The sequence below is a fragment of the Scyliorhinus canicula genome, chromosome 6 (genome assembly GCF_902713615.1).
Source record: "Scyliorhinus canicula chromosome 6, sScyCan1.1, whole genome shotgun sequence".
In the NCBI taxonomy this organism is placed as follows: domain Eukaryota; kingdom Metazoa; phylum Chordata; class Chondrichthyes; order Carcharhiniformes; family Scyliorhinidae; genus Scyliorhinus; species Scyliorhinus canicula.
Genome location: NC_052151.1, coordinates 218749248 through 218774686, shown reverse-complemented (window position 1 = coordinate 218774686; position 25439 = coordinate 218749248). Strand labels below are relative to the sequence as shown.

Here is a 25439-nt window from a genome sequence, read left to right as displayed (position 1 = left end):
GAAGAGAGAGAGAGAGAGAGAGAGAGTACTCGCTGCAGTCAACAAACACAAAAGGCTATTTTCAGGCGGCAGTCAGAAGGGACTCTGAACAGTTCAAAGTGAAACTTGCAGACGTTCGAAGTGAAACTGCAGGCTATTTCCGGGTCTGCTGGAACAAACGCTGGAGGACATTTCAGAATAATGTAGCCGCAGGTAAATATCACTAACTGACAACCAGGTTATTTCCGCAGTGCCAGCTTTTGGAGAAGAGCCTGAAGGTAGATATAAATAACGGGACGGGGAAGAGCATTGATCTGTTTGAAGCAAGGGGGACAAAGTGGCAAAGTGGGGTGGTGGAGTCGAGTTGATAGCCTGGGGAGTGAGGAGACCAGCGAATGGCTCTGTGACGGTCCAGACAAAGCAGCACCAACAGTTCAGGCGGATTCCCAATGGGCTGCTTCACCCCCAGCCCAGGGTTACTGGAGCTCAGAGAGTGGGCCACCCCCTCCCCCCCCACTGACTAAACAGGGAGGGGATCTGGCCCAATTCCTACCCCCTCAAGTCCACTCCTCCCATGTGAGGGGGGGGGGGGGGGCTGCATCTTAACATGTCGACACCCCCCCCGGACGGGCAGCACGGTGGGACAGTGGGTTAGCCCTGCAGCCTCACGGCGCCGGGATCCCAGGTTCGATCCCGGGCTCCGGGTCACTGTCCGTGTGGAGTTTGCACATTCCCCCCCCCCCGTGTCTGCGTGGGTTTCGCCCCCCCACAACCCAAAGATGTGCAGGCTCGGTGGATTGGCCACGATAAATTGCCCCTTAATCGGGAAAAAATGAATTGGATACACTCAATTACAGAAACACATACCCGAGAGATGACCTGCTCTCCGCTGCCTCCTCTGTTGGGAAGACTCCATTACGTGAAAAAAAAAATCTGACCTTCCGAGGAGGCGGTGGCCAGCGGCAGCGTTCCCGATCGCGGGAAGAAGTACCCAACGGCTGCGACCAGCTTTTAACAACGCTGGCCGTGATCGGCTCTCGGGAGTGTCAGCTGTCCCGCTTGAGTGCGCCCTCAGCCGTGTCTAGCAGTCCGCCGACCCGGAGCCCAGTGGGACAGTCCGCCTCCTCGGACGGTCAGATTTTTTTTTTAACGTAATGGAGTCTTCCCACCAGAGGCGGCAGCAGTGAGCAGATCGTCCACCCCGTACACTGACATCATATAGGCGCAAAATCAAGGAGCAGACATTCCTCCATTTGTAGTTGCCAGCAAGCAACATTCTCATGGTTTTTCCTACTCCGAAGTATCTGTTCAGAGAAAGCAACCATCCGAACTACCTCTTCCAATATTCGTTTCCTTTTCCTCTCCCATGGCTGACTGTGCTTGCCCGTGTCCATCCCATTCCCTGCATTTCTGCTCCCAACTGTTTTTCTCCCTCTCCAAATCACACTCGGGATATCCTTGCCTCCAATCTCACCACCCTCTGTATTTAATCACCCCTCCAGCACTCCCACCATCTCCAGTGTGATGGGACCACTAAACATCGCCCCCCTGCCCCCCCTCTTTCAGCATCCGGCTTCTCAATGACCTGGTCCACTCCTCAGTTACTCCCAACACCCCCTCCTGTCCCTGCGGCATCTCCCAATGAAAATTCAGGAGCTGTAACACCTGTCCTTGTATCTCCTCCCTACTTACTGAGCTCAGGCCCAACCATTCCTGCCAAGTGATGCATTTTCGTTCAGTTTAGTGTCACCTGTAACATCAGGGAGACCCAAACACAGATTAGGTGAACACTTCTGTGGAACACCTCAGTTCAGGTCACATGCGCGACCCTGCAACCCTGATCCTTTGGTCACTCGACGTCTTCGTTGCCCATCTTGTTCCTACTCTAATCCCTCTGTCCTCGGCCAGGGGCCGGGTCCCAATATGGTTCTTGAAACCTCAATTAGATACTTTATAGTATTTTAGATCAGTATTCTTCAAACTTTTTTTCCAGCGATCCATTTTTACCAACCGGCCGACCACCCCCCCCCCCCACCGAACTTCATGACCCACCATTTTTGCTGACCTTTAATGTGACGGTGGAGCGAGCCTGCTTTGTCCTCACGGTCTCACTGTCTTTGTCATTCAATGTTACATTTCTGTATAGTTTGTTCATCAGAGGTCCTGGAGCTCACACCAGCACTGCTTTGTCCTGTTGTGGATCCTCCTGAACAGCTCACACCACCACTGCTTTGCCCCGTGATGCGACCATCAATTCACACGACACAGAGAGTTGAAGTGAACTGTGGCTTTAATCGACTAGAACAGTGCCTGCCTGCGACTGGCCTGCACTGAGAGCCGCCTACAGGGCAGCTGCTCTTTATACCTCCCCTCAAGGGGGCGGAGCCCAAAAGGGCACCAACATGATACAATCAGTGTAGTACAGTACAATGGCCCATAGGTGGAGCCCACATGGGCAACAGCGCGGTACAATGTGGTACAGTGGTGAATGGTTGCCATAATACGTTCCCCGCACCCTGCTGTGGACTCTCCTGTGCCGCTCTCTCCAGCAGCTTCCGTTGTGAGGTCCTGGCCTGTTTGTGTTTCTGGCTGGGCTGCACACTGATGAGCTGGCATGGGCAACGTGCACACCTTCTGACTGTCACTTTTAAAGTCGGTCGCAGGTGACATTTTTAAAGTCGGTCGCTGCGGCCATTGCGCATTAATTCCCGTAATCGGGAACTCTGCGAAGGATGGCTCCGAGACCCTCCCGACTCCCGCCCATGATCCGGGTCGCGACCCCGTCTTTGAAAACGGATGTTCTAGATTCAACATTGAGATCAATCATTTTGGATCTCAACCTCTGCCCAGATTTAATCTGGGCTTTATTTATTTTGAATTTTATTTTCAATGACGTCTGTTGCTATCCTGCCATTCACAGCTTCACCTTTTGTGTCTTTTTCTGTTCCGTGTGCAATCTCTTTGCCTTGTAGTTCTTTTTCATTTAACCTTCCCTGTCTCTCTTTGTTTTTCGCTCACTGAAAATCTATTACTTTGGAACGATGATGAAACGCCAACAACCTGAAACGCTAACTCTTCTTTTTCTTTTCAGTTAACAGACGCTGAATATTTCCAGCATTGTCTGTACAAGGAATACATTCTCTCTGCCGCTGATGGTGACTTTGACAAGGGAGCGAGAGGATGACCCCATGGAATCATCGCACGTGTCTAAATTTCTGCGCTATATTTTTCACACACTCCATCTGCATACAGCGTCGTCCATATGGTGAGAAGTTTGCGAGCTCCAGTTTCTGTGTGAGGAGGAACAAACTAAAGGCAACAATCCTGGGACAGAGTCTTGTCATAAAAGCGGGTCCGTGATCTCTGAGGAGAGGGAATTAACTTCCATCGGGAGCTTTGAATCACATTGAATTATCAGTGACTGAGAATAGCAGAATAGTCGTCTGTCACAAGAGTAAACGGCTCTTTTATTGGGCATTTCCCAACAAACATGTTCAATAAATTTAGCTTCAGAGGTAATGGATCCGATAGAAAAAAGAGGGGCAGACCCGTCCTTGCTGAACCTTGTAACCAAACGGTCAGCAGCACAGGTTTTTTGAGTCACCAGACTGTCACAGGTGTGAGGCAGACGCCTGACCCAATAACATATGCTGCCCCTTCCTCTTCCCTCACTGTCCCCCAGATCAGCAGCATCTCAGCACGGCCAGGCTCCAGATATGTGATACCGAGCAATGAAGGGCTGAACCTGAATCCACTGGTCAGAGGTACGTTGTCCAGTTCAGCTTACCAGACAGGCAGCAACCCAGGGAGACTCGGCCTTCGTTCCAGCCGTGCCGCACCAGGGACATTAGACCAGACTCCAGGCCCCATATCGACGATCCGCAGCCTCCCTTTCAGAGGCCTCAGGCAGGCTTGGAGTTATTTAAGTCAGAATAATGGCCAGGGAACCAGCCAAGCATTCCCCAGCGAGGTGGAACAGAGGACGAAGGGGAACGTCGGAGTTTTTCACTTAGTGCTACGCTTGGGAAGACGGAAAGCAAAAGGCTGTGACATACTGGGTGTCACTGAGCGAACGCAAAGCCATCCCACACCAGCTGCTGAAGCCATGGGCAAAGCAGCTACGGGAGACCCGGGGATCTTGGGTCATGTTGGAAGTTGGCATGGTACAGCTCCCGGGGGCGTGGAACAAGTCTCAGATCCGGCATTTTCTAAAGCCTTCGGTCAGCAGAGTGCGGATGGGATGGACTGCAACACGAGTGGAAACGCTGGCATCAGACCCGGATCACAGGGCCCTGGGACCATTGAGACCAGCCACATTGGTGATGATCGTGGGCCCATCAGAGCGCCCACAAACACGACTATTGCTGATACAAATGTGAATCTGATGGGTAACAGGGGAGAGTTACCTGAGAATATGGAGCTCGGGCCTGTCAGCTTGGGAGGGAATGCGATGCTTCCTGTACTGGGGCAGGGGGACAGCGACACACACACCAAAGGTGATGATCCGAATATAACAGTGGGAGATGGAGTAAGGCCTGTGAAAAAAAGAAAGGTGTCGACCTTCTCTTTCGATATGCTCGATGCGTTGGAGCAAATCCCCAAAGGTATGTGAACGGCTTGTCCCTTCACACATCATATCCCTGGTCTAAGGGTCGGCTGTGAACAGAGTCCCAGTGACTACAGCAGCCTCCCCCGACACAGACTAAGATATTCTGATCAAACCCAGTTTGTCCTTGCATTCGCCACCAGCGCCTGATGTAGCAACCGGACCCAATCTACAAATCCCTGCCCGAACCCAAACCTTCCCAGGGCTTCCCACATTTAGAAGGGAGATTGGCCGATATGACCCACAGGTCTCCTGATCCTTATCCCGCTTTAAAATAAGGGAAATCGATGCCGACGATATCGCTGGGGGGAGCACTTCCAGCTCCTTTAGCTCATTAAAAGCCTTTACCTGAAGCAACCCCAACAGCCCAGAAAACATTTTGTAAAACTCAATCGGGTATCCGTCTGGTCCCGGGGGCTTTACCCAATTGCATCACCCCCAACCCATCTATAACCTCCCCAGGCCCAATTGGGACTCCCAAACCCTCCACCAACTCCTCATCTATCCTCGGGAACTCCAGCCCCCCCCCAGAAATCGCTGCATTCCCTCCTTCCCGGCTGGGGGTTCCGATTTATACAATCTGCTGTAAAACTCCCAAAACACATTATTCACCCCCTGCCAGTTCCAGAACCACCTTCCCCCCCCCCCCCCGTACCCCTCACTTTCCCAATCTCTCTCGCCGCCTCCTGCTCCCTCAGCTGGTTGGCTGGCTTTCCCCCCGTATTCATACCCACCCCCCCCCCCCCCCCTTTACCCTCCTCAGCTGTCCCTCTGCCTCACCTGTGGACAGGGGCCCACATTCCAGCTGCAGTCTCTGCCACTCCTTCAGAATCCCCTCATCCGGAGACTCCGCGTACCTCCTGTCCATCTGTAAAACCCGGCCTACCAGCCGGTCCAACTCCGCCCCCCCCCCCTCAGCTTTCTCATTATGGGCCCGAATTCAGATGAATTCCCCCCGAACAGCCGCCTTCAGTGCCTCCCAAACCAGCCCCCCCCCCCCGAAACCTCACAGTGTCATTGATCCTTATACATCCCCGAATGGCTTCCCTCACCCGCTCCCACGCTTCCTCCTTACGAACAGCCCGGACCTCGGTTCACATTGACTGATTATGGGAGGGGATTGTCCCCACTACCTGTTGGACAAACTCAATGCCATCCCAGTTCGGGGCATATATATATTTACCAATACCACGGCCATTCCCTCCACCTTCCCACTAACCATAACATATCCACCCCCCCCGGGTCCGCTTCTATGTTCCCCACCTCGAATGCTACCCACTTATTAACCAAGATCGCCACCCCCACCCTCGTTTTAAAGTGGAATCTTGAATGGAACACCTGCCCAACCCATCCCTGACCCTAATCTGGTCCCCCCACCTTCAGATGTGTCTCCTGCAACATGGCCACCTCCGCCTTCAGTTGCCTCAAGCTATATTTCAAGTTATCCCCGGTATAATCCATACCTTCACCGAAGATTTTATCTACTTACCCCTTAGTAGCATCGATGTCCTGGGTCCTGCATTGCTAAGTAAGTAAAGTAGACTTTAGTAATAACCACTTTTTCAGGTTAAGTTGTTATTTTATTATTATATTTTTTCTTTTAAAAGCTGCAATCATTTTCTTTACAGAAAGGTAAAAAGATCTTGCTTCTGGATCCTGCTGGTTGGTTGAAGGGACCTTCAGGCCCACATTGACAATCAATCTTCTTTAAAATCTGGTCTTCAGATGTATTCGCTGGTTACCTCCGTTGCTGTGCCTTGTCGATCCCATGTACTGAGCTATGAGAGCTGGCTCTGCTAGCTATCTCTCAGCTGACTCTGACTCCTCTTTAAATTCTAGTCTTCCTTAGATGTATAGCTGTTTAAGCTCGGCTGCTTGTCTTGTCTTTCCCATGACCGAGCTGTGAAAGCTGAATATGCTTCTCTCCTCTCTCTGAGTTCTCCTCCCCCTTCCCTTCTGGTTCTGCTCCCTGGGTTTATATTCTCTTTCTAACAATTATTAAGTTTTTATAACCTTATCGTAAATTAACTGATTTCACTTTGATTGTTAATAAGTATCTTTGATCTAAACATTTTAATACAACTAAGTATTCATTTTGGGCATGGCCTCACCTCTCAGATCTGATTACAAAATGCTTTGTGATGTTCAAAAAATGCTTTGGTTTCAAGAGGTTTTACTTTTAATTTCTGTCATTTGAATAGTTTAATTTTCCAATTGTCCCCAGCCCATAACTTTGCCTTTGATTTTGACTTTAAATTATGTTTCTCAAAGACTGGTTGTCTCCAATGTTCTTTAATTTACTTGATGTTAGTAGAATTTCACACTTAGAATTGACACCAAATTCGACTGAACATCTTCCATCCTTTCCAGCTGTTTACTAAGAGAGTTCATTTCAATGATGGTGTGAAACTTTGCTTTTAGCTGTATGCTAAAATTTAACTTGGTTATGACTTGAAAGACCTGCCTGCTTTAAACATTCGTCACTGAATTCAATTGAAACTCTGATCCATGCTTTTCCAGATGCTTCCTAAGATAGTAAGTTTCAATGAAGGTGTGAGCCACTGTTTTAGCTTAATACATGAAACCTGTGTGTTTGATAAGCCTGCTTGTGAGAAAGAATCTGCATTTTATAATCCTGCTCTTTGCAGCTGCTATTAACCCTTTGTGGGATCTTTCCCTGTATCCTCTCAGACCAGATATTGCCAGACTTCCATGTTTCAAATGACACATTTTTCTGTATTTTCAACAACAGACTTTACAACAACCAACTTAATTTATGGCAGTGTGCATGCGGTGAGTGATGTGCCATTGGTGTTAAAGCAGAATTTATTTTGACCCTGTTTCCAGACAGCAGCACTGCTATCAGACAGACCCTCCAAGATTTCTCTGATATTCACCTCCGCAAAGTTACTGAATTCTACCGACTGAGAATACAAGAAGCCATTGAGGAATGTGTGGAAGGTGTCAGCCTGGAGGTACTAAAGGAAGTCAAGTCGAATGAGCATTGCTACAGGGTATGTAGAACACAAATCCTCAGTGTAATAGCCTGCTGATTGTTGTTTTAAACAGCGCTGATGTTTCAACACAATAGATTTCTTCAATGCAGATTTGTCCTTCTTACAATTTAGTGCGCATCTTTCCAGAAGACGTTGACGTCTCCACATTGTAAATAGATACCTGGGCTCCTCACAGGAGACTGTAGTGACAGTGAAGGAGGCAGTTATAGTTGTGGCTAGGCGCAGGCTGAGGGGAGTGTCCCTTTAAGAAATGTTTTTGTCTTATCACATGGCTTCAGTGATGTCATTGTGTGGGTGGAGCAGGGCTGTGGCTCTGTGAGTTGGTTTTCCTTTTGTTTTTGAGTTTGAACTGGTTTTGTTCTGCACAGGTTGAAAGAAGTGTTTCTCTATCTTCATTTTAAAAGATGTCTCCAAACTGCTTGATAACTTAAAAAAGATAATTGCTTCCTGGAAGGAATTGAAACCTGTTTTTAGGAAAGGAAAGAAGGGTATCAATATCCAGTCTTATACCAGTAAGAGTGCCGTGTGCTCGACCACACCTTTGAAAAGGGGGTTCTGGTTTTACTTGGATTTAGTTATTGAATTGGAACAGTTAAGGGGGATTCATTAAGGGGTATATATAGATTACTGTAGCTATGTGGGGTCTTCATGTTTGTAGTTGATAAAAATGTTAACTAAATTTGTAGAAAAAGCTAGATTTTGATTACCGCCTCTGTTGAATGACACCTGAAGGGCAGACCAAAATAAAGAAACAGTTGTAGGTCAGGTGAACTCCATAATATACTTTGGTGTTCTCTAAACCCTGGCCCATAAGAGAGGGTACAGGACGGAAGTGGGTATAACCCTCCGAGCTCCCACCTTTGGGGTTTACATGGGGAGAACAGCGATTGGGCAGAACTACCGCATCCTGGAAACCGATTGGCATTTTAAATATGTGAATGAAGCTGGAAGCCTTGGATCGAACAGGTTTAACTGCGGCTGGATAGTTATCCCGGGTTTTGGGGGAAGCCTCCAACGGCAGCAAGTTGAGGAATCGAGGGGCTTTTCAGCACTGCTGGTGGGTCAGGGGGAATCTGGTTATGCTGCCTGTGGAGATGGTTAAAGTTTGATAGAGCCGCCAAACAACCTCAACAGAAAGAATCAGTGGATAAGGTTTCAATTTTGTTTGGAACTTCTCCTGTAGGAAACCAAATTAGCGTAATTTAAACATTAATTAACAGGAAACAAATACTTCAGTCAAAAATGAGACCTTTAACTTCAAACCACTGAGGATGAAATTGCAGCCCTCAGCCTTAAAAATAAATGGCATTGATTTTAGCCACAGAGGCTGCCAGTCCTTTGTATAACCGTTCAGAGACTATTTCCTCGGGTGGATGTAGCTGTTACAAGGGGGCATAACTATAAGATTCAGGGTGGGAGATATAGGAGGGATGTCCGAGGTAGGTTCTTTACTCAGAGAGTGGTTAGGGTGTGGAATGGACTGCCTGCTGTGATAGTGGAGTCGGACACTTTAGGAACTTTCAAGCGGTTATTGGATAGGCACATGGAGCCAGAATGACAGGGAGTGGGATAGCTTGATCTTCGTTTCGGACAATGCTCGTCACAATATCGAGGGCCGAAGGGCATGTTCTGTGCTGTACTGTTCTATGTTCTAACCCTTTACTCATTTTGGACGTAGGCCTGAAGTTCCTACAGACAGATGTCTCACAACAGTCTCTCTCCACAGTGTCAGAATACTGTTGTAGAACCTTTGTCAGCTCTGTGTTTCGCCTTTTAATTCCTGTCCTGACTGCCTTTAATCTATAACCTTCTTGCCCCTGGTCGAATGGACTTGCCCAGGACTTCCCTCAAACAGCAATTAGCTCATAATTTCATGTTTCACTTTTGAAAGAATTTCTCTCAATTGCGGCTCCGAACAATCAGCAGAGGTTAAATAATTCCAGGCGGTTCATGGTGACGCGACAGACCTGTTGTTTTCCAGGACATCCAACAGTTGGTGAGGGACAGGCGCCAACAGGAAGCAGCCAAATGTCTCCTGGACACCGTGATGGAGAGCGGAGCTCAGACTGCGAGAGAAATGTGGGAAAACTTTGTAAAGAGGAAGGACACAAATCCGAAACTGAGAAAGATATTGCAAGAGATCGAAAGCAAAGGTATTGGGTCACACTGCAAGTACTCGGGTTGAAAATCAGAACCAGAATATTGCGGATTATAAACAATTGAATTTATTTTAATAGGAGCCAGTCTACCAATGGAAGCGAGCAGGAGTCTAATGCAACCCACAGTGTCCAACTATCTGAAAGGTAAAACTGCTCTCTGTGAATGATCCCTAACTAATAAACTGCGAGATTGTTCTGGTTTGTACATTTTGGGAGTAGGAACGTACAAATAAGCAGCAGGAAAAGGCCATTCAGCCCCTCAAGCCTGCTCCGCCGTCGAATAAAATCATGGCCGTCTGATGGTAACCTCAAACCTACATGCCAATAATCTATCACAAACCCCCCCCCCCTTCACAATAACCTACCCAACTGTGCCTCAGAGGAAATGCAAAGATTCTGCTTCCACAAACTATTGAGGAAGGGTTTCAGAGGCTGATGATCCTTTGGGACCAAATAATTGGCCTCATCTCGGTTTCAAATGAGCCACCTCCTTATTAAACAGTGACCAATCTGGTCGGTTGCCTTGCTGATTATCCAGCGGGGTGCGTACATTCCAAGTTCCAGAATTCAATTTAACTTTGATTTTCTGAATGCCGGTTTTCCGCACAGGTTGGGGACGGAATAGACTATTTATAGGGCACCGTTCCTCACCCTTTCCCCGTGCAGGGTGAGAAGAGTGGTTCCTGAAGAGGGCTGTTCTGTTCAGTTGTGACGAAAGCTGGGAACATAAGAACATAAGAACTAGGAACAACGAATTCCATAGATTCACAAATATTTGGGTGAAGAAGTTCCTCCTAAACTCAGTCCTAAATCTACTTCCCCTTATTTTGAGGCTATGTCCCCTAGTTCTGCTTTCACCCGCCAGTGGAAACAACCTGCCCGCATCTATCCTTCATAATTTTACATGTTTCTGTAAGATTCCCCCCTCATCCTTCTAAATTCCAACGAGTACAGTCCCAGTCTACTCAACCAAGAAAGGCTCCCCTGTTCCTATTCCAAGGGTGAGACGTCAGAATCAAACTCCACTGCCTCTTTGACGGTCTGCTGCTCGGGACTCCAGATCTCACGGTGCTGATCCCCGTCACCTCTCGCCGATCGCCACAGGGGCTTGTCTGTGTGGGGAATGTGATGGTTTGTCTCTCGGTAGACGCCAAGTGCAGGACCTATTTCAATTGGGAATGCCGTTGCATATCAGCAGACACACAGCTCTCGGCATCAACGGTTACGAGGACAAGGTGGCTTCCCAAGGACGGACAATAAACACCATGTTGTATTAGCGTGCCTAATTATTTGCTGTACGTGCATGCATGGGACTGATGGCTTCTTCCTCCCCAATCGGATTTCCTTAATATTTTAAACTCTGATAAATCAAACCCTTAAGTCCCTAAATTGCAGGTGTGGTCTAACTCGGGTTTCCTATACCTGAGACGTGGCTTCTCCCACCTTGTATTCTGATCATCTGAATATGAAGGGCCTGCATTTCATTAGCTTTTTTGCTGATTTAGTGATAGCTGTTCCATTTTTATTGCCCATGTTCTACTCTGTATAACTCTTTCAATTTTCACTTCAAGAAATCCAGGTCCAACACAAAACATTCCTTCACGACAAGAATGTGAATCAATTGGTCAAAGTTACCGGTGGGAAAAAGGTTGAATCCACCCTGGACCAACTATATACAGAGCAGATCATCGTTCTTTCACACCCTGGTCAAAGTGTTGCCAGACTTGGCCTAAGAGTCAGAGGGTGGAGGCGTGAGGAAGGTCGGAGGATGGTGATCAAATCCCACAGGGAAAGTATCCGAATCGGTCAGCTGTTCAGGAGCAGTTTTGGGAAAAGCAGCCTGTGCGGGACTGCGGTGGTCAGCGGTCCGGCTGGGATTGGGAAGACCACCATGATCCAGAAGATTGTCCATGACTGGGCTGACGGCAAAATATATCAGCAGTTCCAATTTGTGTTGCCCTTCAGATTTCGAGACCTCAACGACATTAAAGGCAGAACGAGTGTCAGGAAACTGGTCCTGAATTCATACCCTCACTTTGGGAATAGGATTGAGCAACTCTGGAATGAACCACAGGGGTTGCTATTTATATTGGACAGTTTAGAGGAGTTTAAGGAGAAGGTTGATTTCACAAACTCGCAGACAAAAGCACTGACTGAGAGCCAGTGTTTGCACCCAGATTGTGAATGTGAAGTGGCCGACATTGTGCGTTGTCTGATCCAGCAGAAGGTATTGAAAGGCTGTTCGGTGCTGGTCACTGCCCGTTCAACTGAACTGGAGTCACTGGCAGAGGCTGACATCAACCTGTGGGCAGAGATTGTGGGCTTCCTGAAGGAACAGATCAAGGAGTACTTTCAGAAATACTTTGCAGATCAGAGACTGTCTGAAACGGCTTTTGCCTACGTGGAACAGAATGACATCCTGTACTCAATGTGTGACAACCCCTCCTACTGCAGAATCATCTGTTACTCGCTGGGCCCAGGATTAAGACAAATGCAGGGGGCACAGACAACACTCCCTACAACAGTCACTCAGTTATTTGCAGCTTACCTATATAACATTTTCAAAAACCATGAGTTCAACATTTCTAAACACCATGATCTCCGTGCTGAGCAAATCCGTGACGTGATCATTCGAACTGGCCAAATGGGCTACATGGGAATAGATCACAACATCACTCAGTTTAACGAGAAGCAGTTAAATGATTTCAAATTGGAGCAATCACATACCTTGCCAGGGTTTCTGGTAGAACATCCTGACCCATCTCAATCCATCTTCACCTTCATTCACATGACTCTCCAGGAGTTTATAGCGGCTGTGGCTAAATACCTGACTGTAGACCCACAGAGTCTGGCACAGTTACTGGCTTCTGCTGAGAGTAATGTCCGATTCAGGACATTTCTCCGATTTATGGTTGGTCTCGCCTCGTCTGGTTCAGATCGGATACTCGGAGAGATTGTGGGACAACTTCCGAACCAGACCAGAAACACGATGATCGACTGGGTGAAGAAACAAACTGAAAACAACCTCAGTAACACCCAGAATAACTGCAACGCACAGAGTAAGGCCAGCAAGAGCAAGCTGTTGGAATCACTGTACTATCTGTTTGAGCTACAGAACACAGGGTTAATGCAGCAAACTGTGGGATTGGGAGCGGCTCTCACACTGGGCCATGACTTTCCCTATAATGCAATCCGACTGATGCCCATGGATTGTATTGTGATGGCTTCTGTCCTTGATCATTGTTATGACGTACAGGAGCTCAACCTCAATAACTGCTGTGTAGGAGCTGAAGAGATTCAGAGACTGGTGCCTGTTCTACACAAATTCAAAGTACTCAGGTAATTCCATCGGATCATTAAGTCACCTCTCATCCTCCTCCGCTCCAATGAGAAAAGCCCTAGCTCCCTCAACCTTTCCTCATAAGACCTATCCTGCAAACCAGGCAGCATCCTGGTAAATCTCCTTTGCACCCTTTCCAGGGGCTGGTTTAGCTCACTGGGCTAAATCGCTGGCTTTGAAAGCAGACCAAGGTAGGCCAGCAGCACGGTTCGATTCCCGTACCAGCCTCCCCGGACAGGCACCGGAATGTGGCGACTAGGGGCTTTTCACAGTAACTTCATTGAAGCCTACTCGTGACAATAAGCGATTTTCATGTCATTTCATTTCCTCTATTTCAGTCATTTAATTTCCTGGGTTTCTCCCCTTTCTTTGTTTCTTCCCAATCTGAACAATCCCCTTCCTTCTCCGGAATCCTGACAGTGCAGAAAGAGGCCATTCGGTCCATCGACTGCACACCGACCCCTCTGAAAGAGAACTCTACGTGGACCCACTCCCTGCCCGATTCCTGTAACCCTTGAACCGAACCTGCATTTCTTTAGACACGATCATGGCCAATCCACCTAACCTGCACGTCTTTGGACTGTGGGAGGAAACCGGAGCACCCGGAGGAAACCCATGTATACATGTGGAGGAAGTACAAACTCCACACACCGACAGTATACCCAAGGCCAAAATCAAATCCGGGTCCCTGGAGCTGTGAGGCAGCAGTGCTAACTGCTTTTACACCCATCTTCTTTTTCAGGAATTCCATCTTCTTTCTTCAATGGCGGGTCAGTGATGTTTTCAATATGGCACACGGACCCACGCCTTCACGGAAAAAGGCTTTAAACTCCCTGCTGTATATTTAATGAGCTCAGTAAGAAGTCTGTCATCAGCAGGTTAAAGTCCAACAGGTTTGTCCATTTAAGCTGGTGTTGTCAGACTTCTTACTGTGCTCACCCCAGTCCAACGCCGGCGTCTCCACATTATAATGAATGAGGCTGGGGCTGATGATATGAAGCGGTTCCCTGTCAGCCTCCGCAGTGGGAAACATGCCACGCTCCCATCTCCACCTCGGAATTTACTCCCAGTTGGGAGAGTTCTGCCTGTTGTCTTCTTTACCAAAGAAGAGGATCCAACCTTTATGGTTTAGACTGAAACGTTTCGACTAGACAGGGTAGACGCAGGGGAGGCTGTTCCCGATGGTGGATGTGTCTAGAAGCAGGGGTCACAGTCTGAGGATTCAGGGTGAACCATTTCGGACAGAGATGAGGAGACATTTCTTCACACAAAGAGTGGTGAGCCTGTGGAATTCATTACCACAGGAAGTAGTTGATGCTAAAACATTGAATATATTCAAGAGGCGGCTAGATATAGCACTTGGGGAGAATGGGATCAAAGGCTATGGGGAGAAAGCAGGATTAGGCTATTGAGTTGGATGATCAGCCATGATTGTGATAAATGGCGGAGCAGGCTCGAAGGGCCAAAAGGCCTCCTCCTGCTCCTATCATCTACGTATGTATCTATGTACAATTACCCTGGATCATTGCTTCCTCCTTGATCCTCTGCAATCTTCCTCGTGTCCCTGACTTTTAGAACAAGAACAAAGAACAAAGAATTGTACAGCACAGGAACAGGCCCTTCGGCCCTCCAAGCCCGTGCAGACCATGCTGCCCGTCTAAACTAAAATCTTCTGCACTTCCTGGGTCCGTATCCCTCTATTCCCATCCTATTCATGTATTTGTCAAGATGCCCCTTAAATGTCACTATCGTCCCCGCTTCCACTACCTCCTCCGGCAGCGAGTTCCAGGCAACCCTAAAATGAATGGAGGAGGAAATGTCTCGGAGTTTCACTCTCTTCACCCACACGAATGTGCGTTCATCAAGAAGATAGTGTCAGCTGTACATATCACTCGGATATCTTTTGCATTTGAACAACAAATATTAAAATACAACAGAAATGAATGATTCAGTTTCAGGAGATAAAGCTGAAGGAAGCTGTGGTTCAGTGACAGTGCTGGTCTCTGAGTTTCTGTGTGTGTTTATGTTTAGATTGAGGGGCAATAATCTGTCCGATGAAGGGGTGAAACTACTGTCAGCTGCCCTGGGGAGGCCGGATTGTCAAATACAGACACTGGAGTAAGTGACACACTGTATATTCTCTGTGTGGGTTTTGTATGTATGATTTTACTGTTTCAATTTGAACATACTGTTCACTTTGTTCCCCCCACAGCTTGGGTTCCAACCATATCTCCCACACAGATTTCCAGCAACTCACAATGGCTCTCACCAACAGCCCATCACTGATACAGCTTTACCTGAATAAGAATCAAGTGGGAGATACTGGAGTCAGATACCTGTGTGAGGCTCTGAACAGCTTTGGCTGTCGAATACAGACTCTGGAGTAAGTTCACAGAATTCCAGCTGTCAGACCTGCTGCGATTGTCCAGGGTCTTCTCTTTTTGTCACAGTGTCACAGAATTGTGATGGAGCAAAGGGGGCTAATCGGCCCATCGTGTCTGCACCAACTCTCATTGTGCCATTACATAAGAACATAAGAACTAGGAGCAGGAGTAGGTCATCTGGCCCCTCGAGCCTGCTCCGCCATTCAATGAGATCATGGCTGATCTTTTGTGGACTCAGCTCCACTTTCCGGCCCGAACACCATAACCCTTAATCCCTTTATTCTTCAAAAAACTATCTATCTTTACCTTAAAAACATGTAATGAAGGAGCCTCAACTGTTTCACGGTGCAAGGAATTCCATAGATTCACAACCCTTTGGGTGAAGAAATTCCTCCTAAACTCAGTCCTAAATCTACTTCCCCTTATTTTGAGGCTATGTCCCCTAGTTCTGCTTTCACCCGCCAGTGGAAACAACCTGCCCGCATCTATCCTATCTATTCCCTTCATAATTTTAAATGTTTCTATAAGATCGCCCCTCATCCTTCTAAATTCCAACGAGTACAGTCCCAGTCTACTCAACCTCTCCTCGTAATCCAACCCCTTCAGCTCTGGGATTAACCTAGTGAATCTCCTCTGCACACCCTCCAGCGCCAGTACATCCTTTCTCAAGTAAGGAGACCAAAACTGAACACAATACTCCAGGTGTGGCCTCACTAACACCTTATACAATTGCAACATAACATCCCTAGTCTTAAACTCCGTCCCTCTAGCAATGAAGGACAAAATTCCATTTGCCTTCTTAATCACCTGTTGCACCTGTAAACCAACTTTCTGTGACTCATGCACTAGCACACCCAGGTCTCTCTGCACAGCAGCATGCTTTAATATTTTATCGTTTAAATTATAATCCCGTTTGCTCTTATTCCTACCAAAATGGATAACCTCACATTTGTCAACATTGTATTCCATCTGCCAGACCCTAGCTCATTCACTTAACCTATCCAAATCCCTCTGCAGACTTCCAGTATCCTCTGCACTTTTCGCTTTACCACTCATCTTAGTGTCATCTGCAAACTTGGACACATTGCCCTTGGTCCCCAACTCCAAATCATATATGTAAATTGTGAACAATTGTGGGCCCAACACGGATCCCTGAGGGACACCACTAGCTACTGATTGCCAACCAGAGAAACACCCATTAATCCCCACTCTTTGCTTTCTATTAATTAACCAATCCTCTATCCATGCTACTACTTTACCCTTAATGCCATGCATCTTTATCTTATGCAGCAACCTTTTGTGTGGCACCTTGTCAAAGGCTTTCTGGAAATCCAGATATACCACATCCATCGGCTCCCCGTTATCTCCTGCCTTCTCCGTGGAACCCTGCGCAATGTTTCCTTCCAAATAATCACCTCATTCCCTCTGGAATTGCTGCTACAGATGGGGAAGGCAGGCAGGGGGCGTTTGGGTCTCCCGAACCTGTGATGTGTTACTACTGGGCGGCGAATGTGGAGAAGGTGCGGAGCTGGGTCAGAGGGGTTGGTTCCCAGTGGGTCAGAATGGAGGAGAGTTCATGCAGGGGGTCGGGGCTGAAAGCACTAGCAACGGCCCCGCTCCCGATAGCCCCGGGGAAATACTCGGAGTCCGGTAGTAATAGCTGCATTGAAAATCTGGAGGCAGTTTCGCCAACACTTCGGGTTGGGGGCAGGGTCGAGGGAAACGCCGATTCGGGGGAACCCACAGATTTGAGCCAGGAAGATGGGATGGAAGCTTTCGGAAATGGGAAGAGAAGGGGATTAAGACTCTAAAATATTTGTTTCCTCGGGGTCGATTTGCAGGATTGAGGGAGCTGAGAGCGCAGTATGGGCTGGAGCAGGGAGAAGTGTTTAGATACATACAGGTTCGGGACTTTGCCAGGAAGGAGATACAGAGCTTCCCGGAGGAGCCGGACTCCACATTGCTGGAGGAGGTGCTGACGACAAGGAGACTGGAGAAGGGGGTAGCGTCAGCGGTTTATGGAGCTATTTTGGAATACAAAGGGGGCTAATCACGTTCATATGTTTTGGTCCTGTCCAAAGCTAGGGGAGTACTGGAAGGAGATGTTTAGGGTAATTTCCAAGGTGATGCATGTGAAGCTGGACCCGGGTCCCCGAGAGGCCATATTCGGGGTGGATGGGCTCTACAATTCATGGGCGTTATTCATTACGCACTTTCAAGAACTGGATAACATTGAACATTAGTTGGGGGGGGGGGGGGTGGTTGGGAGGGTTGGGGGAGGTGGGCGGAGTGGGTTAACGGTGACTATGGGTAATCCCTGATTGCTTTTTGCCATTTGTTTGTGTGAACATGCGGGCTGATGTTTGGGGTTTGGTGGGAGGATGGGATCGATGTTATTGATATGGGGATTGACATGTTTGTGGCTGATTATTGTTCATTGTCGGTGGGTGTACATTTGGAAGAAAATGTGAAAAAGGAGGAGAATATAAAGTATTTTAAAAATAAAATAAAATAAAAAAGTTCCCTCTGGAATCCCTCAATTAAATTTGCTTCCACCACAGTCTGAGGCAGCATCTCCAGACCCGAATCATTCACTCTGTGAAAAGGTTTATTCTCCTATCGCTTCTGCTCCTCGATCTGCTTTTCCATTGGCTTGAATTAATTTTAAATCAGCATTAATCTGCCTTTGTCCTGTGTGTGGGAAATATTTTGATGCAGTAACTGTTAACACTGTTCCTTTCCCTCGTCAGGCTCTGCGAGAATTTAATTCGGAGTAATAGCGTTGAAGCACTCTATTACGTTCTCAGTAAGAACCGATCTTTGACCAACTTAAACCTGAATAATAACAAACTTGGAGAACTGGGAATTAAACTATTGACGGCCACACTGAATCAGCAGATCTGTTCGATTCAGACACTACAGTAAGTAACCGCGTGTGAGCAAGTGGCTGTGTGTGAGTGTGCACACTGCTGTGTGAGCCTGTCACTGTGTGGGGGGGGGGGGCTGTGTGAGCCTGTCACTGTGTGGGGGGGGGGGGGGCTGTGTGAGCCTGTCACTGTGTGGGGGGGGGCTGTGTGAGCCTGTCACTGTGTGGGGGGGGGCTGTGTGAGCCTGTCACTGTGTGGGGGGGGCTGTGTGAGCCTGTCACTGTGTGGGGGGGGCTGTGTGAGCCTGTCACTGTGTGGGGGGGGCTGTGTGAGCCTGTCACTGTGTGGGGGGGGGGGGGCTGTGTGAGCCTGTCACTGTGTGGGGGGGGCTGTGTGAGCCTGTCACTGTGTGGGGGGGGCTGTGTGAGCCTGTCACTGTGTGGGGGGGGGGGGGCTGTGTGAGCCTGTCACTGTGTGGGGGGGGGCTGTGTGAGCCTGTCACTGTGTGTGTGGGGGGAGGGGGGCTGTGTGAGCCTGTCACTGTGTGGGGGGGGCTGTGTGAGCCTGTCACTGTGTGGGGGGGGGGGGGGGGGGCTGTGTGAGCCTGTCACTGTGTGGGGGGGGGGGGGCTGTGTGAGCCTGTCACTGTGTGGGTGGGGGGGGGGGGGCTGTGTGAGCCTGTCACTGTGTGGGGGGGGGGGGCGGCTGTGTGAGCCTGTCACTGTGTGGGGAGGGGGGGGCTGTGTGAGCCTGTCATTGTGTGTGTGGGGGGGGGGGGCTGTGTGAGCCTGTCACTGAGTGGGGGGGGGGGCTGTGTGAGGGTGTCACTGTGTGGGGGTGGGGCTGTGTGAGCCTGTCACTGTGTGGGTGGGGGGCTGTGTGAGCCTGTCTGTGTGGGGGGGGGCTGTGTGAGCCTGTCACTGTGTGGGGGGGGGGCTGTGTGAGCCTGTCACTGTGTGGGGGGGGGGCTGTGTGAGCCTGTCACTGTGTGGGGGGGGCTGTGTGAGCCTGTCACTGTGGGGGGGGGGGGGGCTGTGTGAGCCTGTCACTGTGTGTGGGAGGGGGGGGGGCTGTGTGAGCCTGTCACTGTGTGGGGGGGGGGGGGGGGGCTGTGTGAGCCTGTCACTGTGTGTGGGGGGGCTGTGTGAGCCTGTCACTGTGTGGGGGGGGGGGGGGGGCTGTGTGAGCCTGTCACTGTGTGTGGGGGAGGGGGGGGGGGCTGTGTCAGCCTGTCACTGTGTGTGGGGGGGGGGCTGTGTGAGCCTGTCACTGTGTGGGGGGGGGGGGCTGTGTGAGCCTGTCACTGTGTGGGGGGGGGGGCTGTGTGAGCCTGTCACTGTGTGTGTGGGGGAGGGGGGCTGTGTGAGCCTGTCACTGTGGGGGGGGGGGCTGTGTGAGCCTGTCACTGTGTGGGGGGGGGGGGGGGCTGTGTGAGCCTGTCACTGTGGGGGGGGGGCTGTGTGAGCCTGTCACTGTGTGTGTGGGGGGAGGGGGGCTGTGTGAGCCTGTCACTGTCGGGGGGGGGGGGGGGGCTGTGTGAGCCTGTCACTGTGTGGGGGGGAGGGGGGGGCTGTGTGAGCCTGTCACTGTGTGTGGGGGGGGGGCTGTGTGAGCCTGTCACTGTGGGGGGGGGGGGGCTGTGTGAGCCTGTCACTGTGTGGGGGGGGGGGGGCTGTGTGAGCCTGTCTGTGTGGGGGGGGGGGGGGGGGGGCTGTGTGAGCCTGTCACTGTGGGGGGGGGGGGGGCTGTGTGAGCCTGTCACTGTGGGGGGGGGGGGGGGCTGTGTGAGCCTGTCACTGTGTGGGTGGGGGGGGTGGGGGCTGTGTGAGCCTGTCACTGTGTGGGGGGGGGGCTGTGTGAGCCTGTCACTGTGTGGGGGGGGGTGGTCTGTGTGAGCCTGTCACTGTGGGGGGGGGGGGGGGGGGCTGTGTGAGCCTGTCACTGTGTGGGGGGGGGGGGGGGGGGGCTGTGTGAGCCTGTCACTGTGTGGGGGGGGGGGGGGGCTGTGTGAGCCTGTCACTGTGTGGGGGGGGGGGGGCTGTGTGAGCCTGTCACTGTGTGGGGGAGGGGTGCTGTGTGAGTCTGTCACTGTGTGGGGGTGGGGGGCTGTGTGAGCCTGTCACTGTGTGGGGAATATGGTCCGTCCGGCTAGTTTGTTGATGTGTCGGTTCGCGTGTGGTTATTTGCTGCGCGCTGCTGTGTGCAAATTCCCGGCTGGGTCAAGTGCTGAGTCTGCACTTTCTCCCCCTGTCTGCGTGGGTTTCCTCCGGGTGCTCCGGTTTCCTCCCACAGGTCCCGAAGTTACCGCTGTTGGGTAATTTGGACATTCTGAATTCTCCCTCTGTGTACCCGAACAGGCGCCGGAATGTGGTGACTAGGGGCTTTTCACAGTAACTTCATTGCAGCGTTAATGTGAGCTTACCTGTGACAGTAAAGATGAAAACATTGCGTATTTGGGGCAAGGTAGAATACGCAGCGGAGCTGGAGAGTCTTCATGGTGCGTCACAGTGTAAGACCCTGTGGGTGAGGGCGGGGGGGGGCTTGGAGCTGGGGCGAGGTGGTTGGGGCAGGAGGGTGGGGGGCGGGGGAGGGGGGTGGGGGGTGGGGGAGGAGGGTGGGGGGGGGGGAGGAGGGTGGGGGGCGGGGGAGGAGGGTGGGGGGCGGGGAGGAGGGTGGGGGTGGGGGAGGAGGGTAGGGGGCGGGGGAGGGTGGGGGGCGGGGGAGGAGGGTGGGGGGTGGGGGAGGAGGGTGGGGGGCGGGGAGGAGGGTGGGGGGCGGGGGAGGAGGGTGGGGGGCGGGGGAGGTGGGATGACGCTGCTGAACGTGATGAACTACGATTGGGCGGGGGACATTGTTTTTTCAGGAAATGCACCGTGGGGAAGGGGGGTTCATGTGGGGGGCAGCATTGTGCGTGGGTATGTGTTTGAGGGCTTTGTTTTTGCCGTCCAGGTACTCCGCGAGCCCAGTGATGGGTTTGGCTTTGAGGGTGTTGAGCAGTTTGGAAGCCGTTTATTGATTCCTTTCAGGAGGTTTGAGGGGTCGGCGGGGGAGGGGATGGGGGGGGTGGGGGTGTAAAAGGGGTTAAAATGGGGAAGGCTGGGTTGGTGTCAGGGGAGCTGGGGGGGGGGAGGGGTGCTTGTTGGTTGTTGATTGAATTGTTTGGTTGTACTTCTGATTCTGTTTGGATAGATGAAAATGAATAAAAGTATTTTCAAAGGGCAAACAAAACAAATCAGTTATTTCTGATGCCTGCAGGCTGGAGGGAAACGGGATCACAGATACCTACACAGAGGAACTCACCAGGATTCCCTTCAGGAACACATCAATGACGAGAGTGAACCTGGCCAACAATCTGCTCACAGACCGGTCTGTTTTACATCTGCAGACCCTGATCCAGAGCCACACTTACCTTCAGGAGATCGGGTAAATATCTCCGTGTTCCAGACGGTTTATTATTCCCTCCACCATTTTCCCTGAACAGCCGAGAGAAACCCAAGTTTATTACCCTCCAGTGAATCACCTCAGGGCACAGGAAGATCCCACCACAGCAACGGGATAAATTCCGTGTCATCCCTTTTTCAGTGATGGTGGTAGCGAGGAGTTTTGACCGGGACAAAGTGGGAAAGTGACTCCCTATTGCTCTTCCTGGTCCAATTTCAGGACCTTAAACATCACCGTAAAACACGGCAACCAGCTATTTATCTGGAATGGCTCCTCTGACAGTTCAGCATTCCCTCAGACCTGCAGGCTGTCAGCCACCACTGTGCGTTCAGCTCCTGCTGTCAGGGTTCCAGCCAAGACCTTGGATAAGAACCGTCAGTCATAAAATAAATATTCAGGATCAACATGTTCACATCTTTGTGAGAAATGTTTCCCAATTCTGCCCTCCCGATTCAGCACACCTCCCAACCCTTCCCCTTTTTCTCTTAGAAACTCACTTTGATCCCAATTATAATCTCTTCAATGATCCCTCTATCACTGCAAAGAACAAAGAACAAAGAAAAGTACAGCACAGGAACAGGCCCCTCGGCCCTCCAAGCCTGTGCCGACCATGCTGCCCGTCTAAACTAAAATCTTCTGCACTTCCGGGGTCCGTATCCCTCTATTCCCATCCTATTCATGTATTTGTCAAGATGCCCCTTAAATGTCACTATAGTCCCTCCTTCCACCACCTCCTCCGGCAGCGAGTTCCAGGCACCCACTACCCTCTGTGTAAAAAAACTTGGCTCGTACATCTCCTCTAAACCTTACCCCGCACACCTTAAACCTATGCCCCCTAGTAATTGACCCCTCTACCCTGGGGAAAAAGTCTCTGACTATCCACTTTGTCGATGTCTCTCATAATTTTGTAGACCTCTCTCAGGTCGCCCCTCAACCTCCGTCGTTCCAGTGAGAACAAACCGACTTTATTCAACCGCTCCTCATAGCTAATACCCTCCATACCAGGCAACATCCTGGTAAATCTCTTCTGCACCCTCTCTAAAGCCTCCACATCCTTCTGGTAGTGTGGTGACCAGAATTGAACACGATGCTCCAAGTGTGGCCTAACTAAGGTTCTATACAGCTGCAACATGACTTGCCAATTCTTATACTCAATGCCCCGGCCATTGAAGGCAAGCATGCCGTCTGCCTTCTTGACTACCTTCTCCATCTGTGTTGCCCCTTTCAGTGACCCGTGCACTCCTAGATCTCTCTGGCTGTCAATACTCTTGCAGTACCTCCCATGAAGCTGAATAAAAGTTTGTACTCCATGTTTGACTGATTCAAATACAATGCATAGGTCGCTGCACCCATTCCTGTTGGGCCTGGTGCTCACGTCTTCAGGGAAATCCTTGAATCTGCAGCCTGAGCACAGGCCAGGAGGCCAGACTGGGACATCGTGTAGTCGTCACTCCCCGATTTGCTGCTTTGTAATAATCCAGAGATCTCTGCGACTATATACCTCTTGTGGTTATGAATATCTCCTGTTGGGATGATTGACGTGCGTTGGATATTAATCTGTTGTGTTTCAGGCTGCAGAGGAACAAGTTCAGTCCAGATGGAGGCCTATATCTTCAGTCACAGAGCGATCTCCGACCCGGACTCCGTGTGGACGTGTACTCAACGATAATGAGCAAAGGATTGGGGACCTCAGCCTGAACACGCTTGAATCATGAATCGTGCAATTGAACAGAGAGAAGAATCCCACAGCGACTCCTATTGCTCGGTATTCCTATCGATGACAAACAGATTTTTGTCTGACTGCACCATTCTGGTGGGTCGGTGGGTTGATGCATTTTGCCGTTGTCACCTCTGGGATTAAAATAAATATTTAATTAAATATATGAAAACTTTACTGTCACATCCAGGCACTGAGAATAGACTGTGTAACAGTTTATTTTGTGGTGCGATGCATCACTGTAAATATACAAGGGGTTAATGTAAATACACTACGCCTAAGTAAACACTAGAGGGAGCACCGGAGACGTCCATGACACACAGACATACAGCTACTGAACATAGAATAGGACACGGCCAATGAGCAGTCAAGCCACCCAGAGGTGACACTACCACAAGGGGGCATTACACAACCCATATATAAGGACAGGGCACACATGCTCTGCCTCTTTCCACAGGCGACACTTAGAGAGTAGGACAGGGGCAGATCGGAAGCATCACACCCACCACGTGGCTGAGAGCCGACTGGTTAGTTACTATAGCAAGATTAGCAGGAGAGTCAAACTCATAGAGAACTGTGCTAATGGTAACCTCCTAGTCCATGAGATGATCGCACCATTTCCAGCTGAGCAGTAACCAATTTCATTGTTTCTAAAAATCAATGTACAAATCGCGTCCAGCTGACTATTTATTATTGTATAAACGATGATAATTTTCTTTGTCCAGTGGACAGGTATCTGGATTTCCCAGTAACCTGCTCCCCACCGGTTTCATACAATAAACTGTTTGATGTTTGGAGCAGACACAAGTGATTTTTTTTAGATTCATTCCTGCAAACAAGGGGGGGAATGGGAGGGAGGGAGGGGGGTGGCATGGAAACGGAGGGTGCTGCACTGGTTCGGGGTTGGTACGAGAAGGATGAAAGGAATCGTTTGGTGTCCATCATTTCAAGACCAAACACCGTCTATCGTTTTCCCTTCAAACATTGAAACACTGACTGGCAGAAGCCCTGGGCGCGATTCTCCGAAACGGAGAGAAACAGCCGGCTCCAGAGTGAAACCCGGAGTGTTTCACTCCGGCGTCGGAGGCCGCTCCTCACCCCCTATTCTCCCCCCCCCCCCCCCCAGGGGGCTAGGGGCGGCGGTGCGCGAATCTCTGGTGCAAGAATGACGCGGCCGACGGCGCCTAAGTGACGTCAGCCGCGCATGCGTGGTTGCCGTCTTCTCCTCCGCTGCCCCGCAAGACGTGGCGGCTTGATCTTGCGGGGCGGTGGAGGGGAAAGAGTGCGTCTCTTAGAGACGCCGGCCCGACGATCGGTGGGCACCGATCGCGGGCCAGTCACCTCTCGAGCACGGCCGTGGTGCTTGATCCTCTCTCCGCCTCCCACAGGCCCCACACTTACCTGTCGCGTGCTGTTCACGCCGGCAGCGACCAGGTGTGGTTGCCGCTGGCATGAACCCGTCGGGGTCATCAGGCCGCTCGGCCCATCCGGGCCGGAGAATCGCCGGTCGTCGTGAGAAACGGTGAGAGGCGATTCTCCGAGCGGCGTCCCGCAAAACGCGACAAGCCATTTTGGTGGGGGTGGTAGAATCGCGGGGGTGGGGGGCCAGGGCGGCATGTCGTGATTCGCCCGGCCCTCCCGCGATTCTCCCACCCGGCGTGGGGAGCGGAGAATCGCGCCCTCTATTTGTTTATTTTGCGCCAGTGTTTGTGCGTGTGTCTGTATGTGTGTGTATGCGTCTGGGTGTGTGTGTCAGTGTTTGTGCGTGTGTCTGTATGTGTATGTGTGTGTGTGCGTCTGCGTGTGTGTGTCAGTGTTTGTGCGTGTGTCTGTATGTGTATGTGTGTGTGTGTGTCAGTGTTTGTGCGTGTGTCTGTGTGTGTGTGTGCGCGTCTGCGTGTGTGCCAGTGTTTATGCATGTGTCTATGT

General features: G+C 50.5%; 1 protein-coding gene across 1 annotated transcript; it reads left to right on the top strand.

Moving 5' to 3' along the window:
* The first annotated feature begins 94 nt into the window (after window positions 1–94).
* LOC119968026 (NACHT, LRR and PYD domains-containing protein 3-like) lies at window positions 95–24312 on the top strand. The gene is made up of 11 exons (XM_038801130.1): window positions 95–192; window positions 3078–4583; window positions 7433–7599; window positions 9584–9755; window positions 9840–9905; window positions 11333–13100; window positions 15133–15219; window positions 15314–15484; window positions 18236–18406; window positions 21608–21775; window positions 23365–24312. The coding sequence occupies exons 2-11, from the start codon at window positions 3470–3472 to the stop codon at window positions 23489–23491; spliced, it is 4011 nt and encodes a 1336-aa protein (XP_038657058.1). The 5' UTR covers window positions 95–192; window positions 3078–3469; the 3' UTR covers window positions 23492–24312.
* Window positions 24313–25439: the final 1127 nt, after the last annotated feature.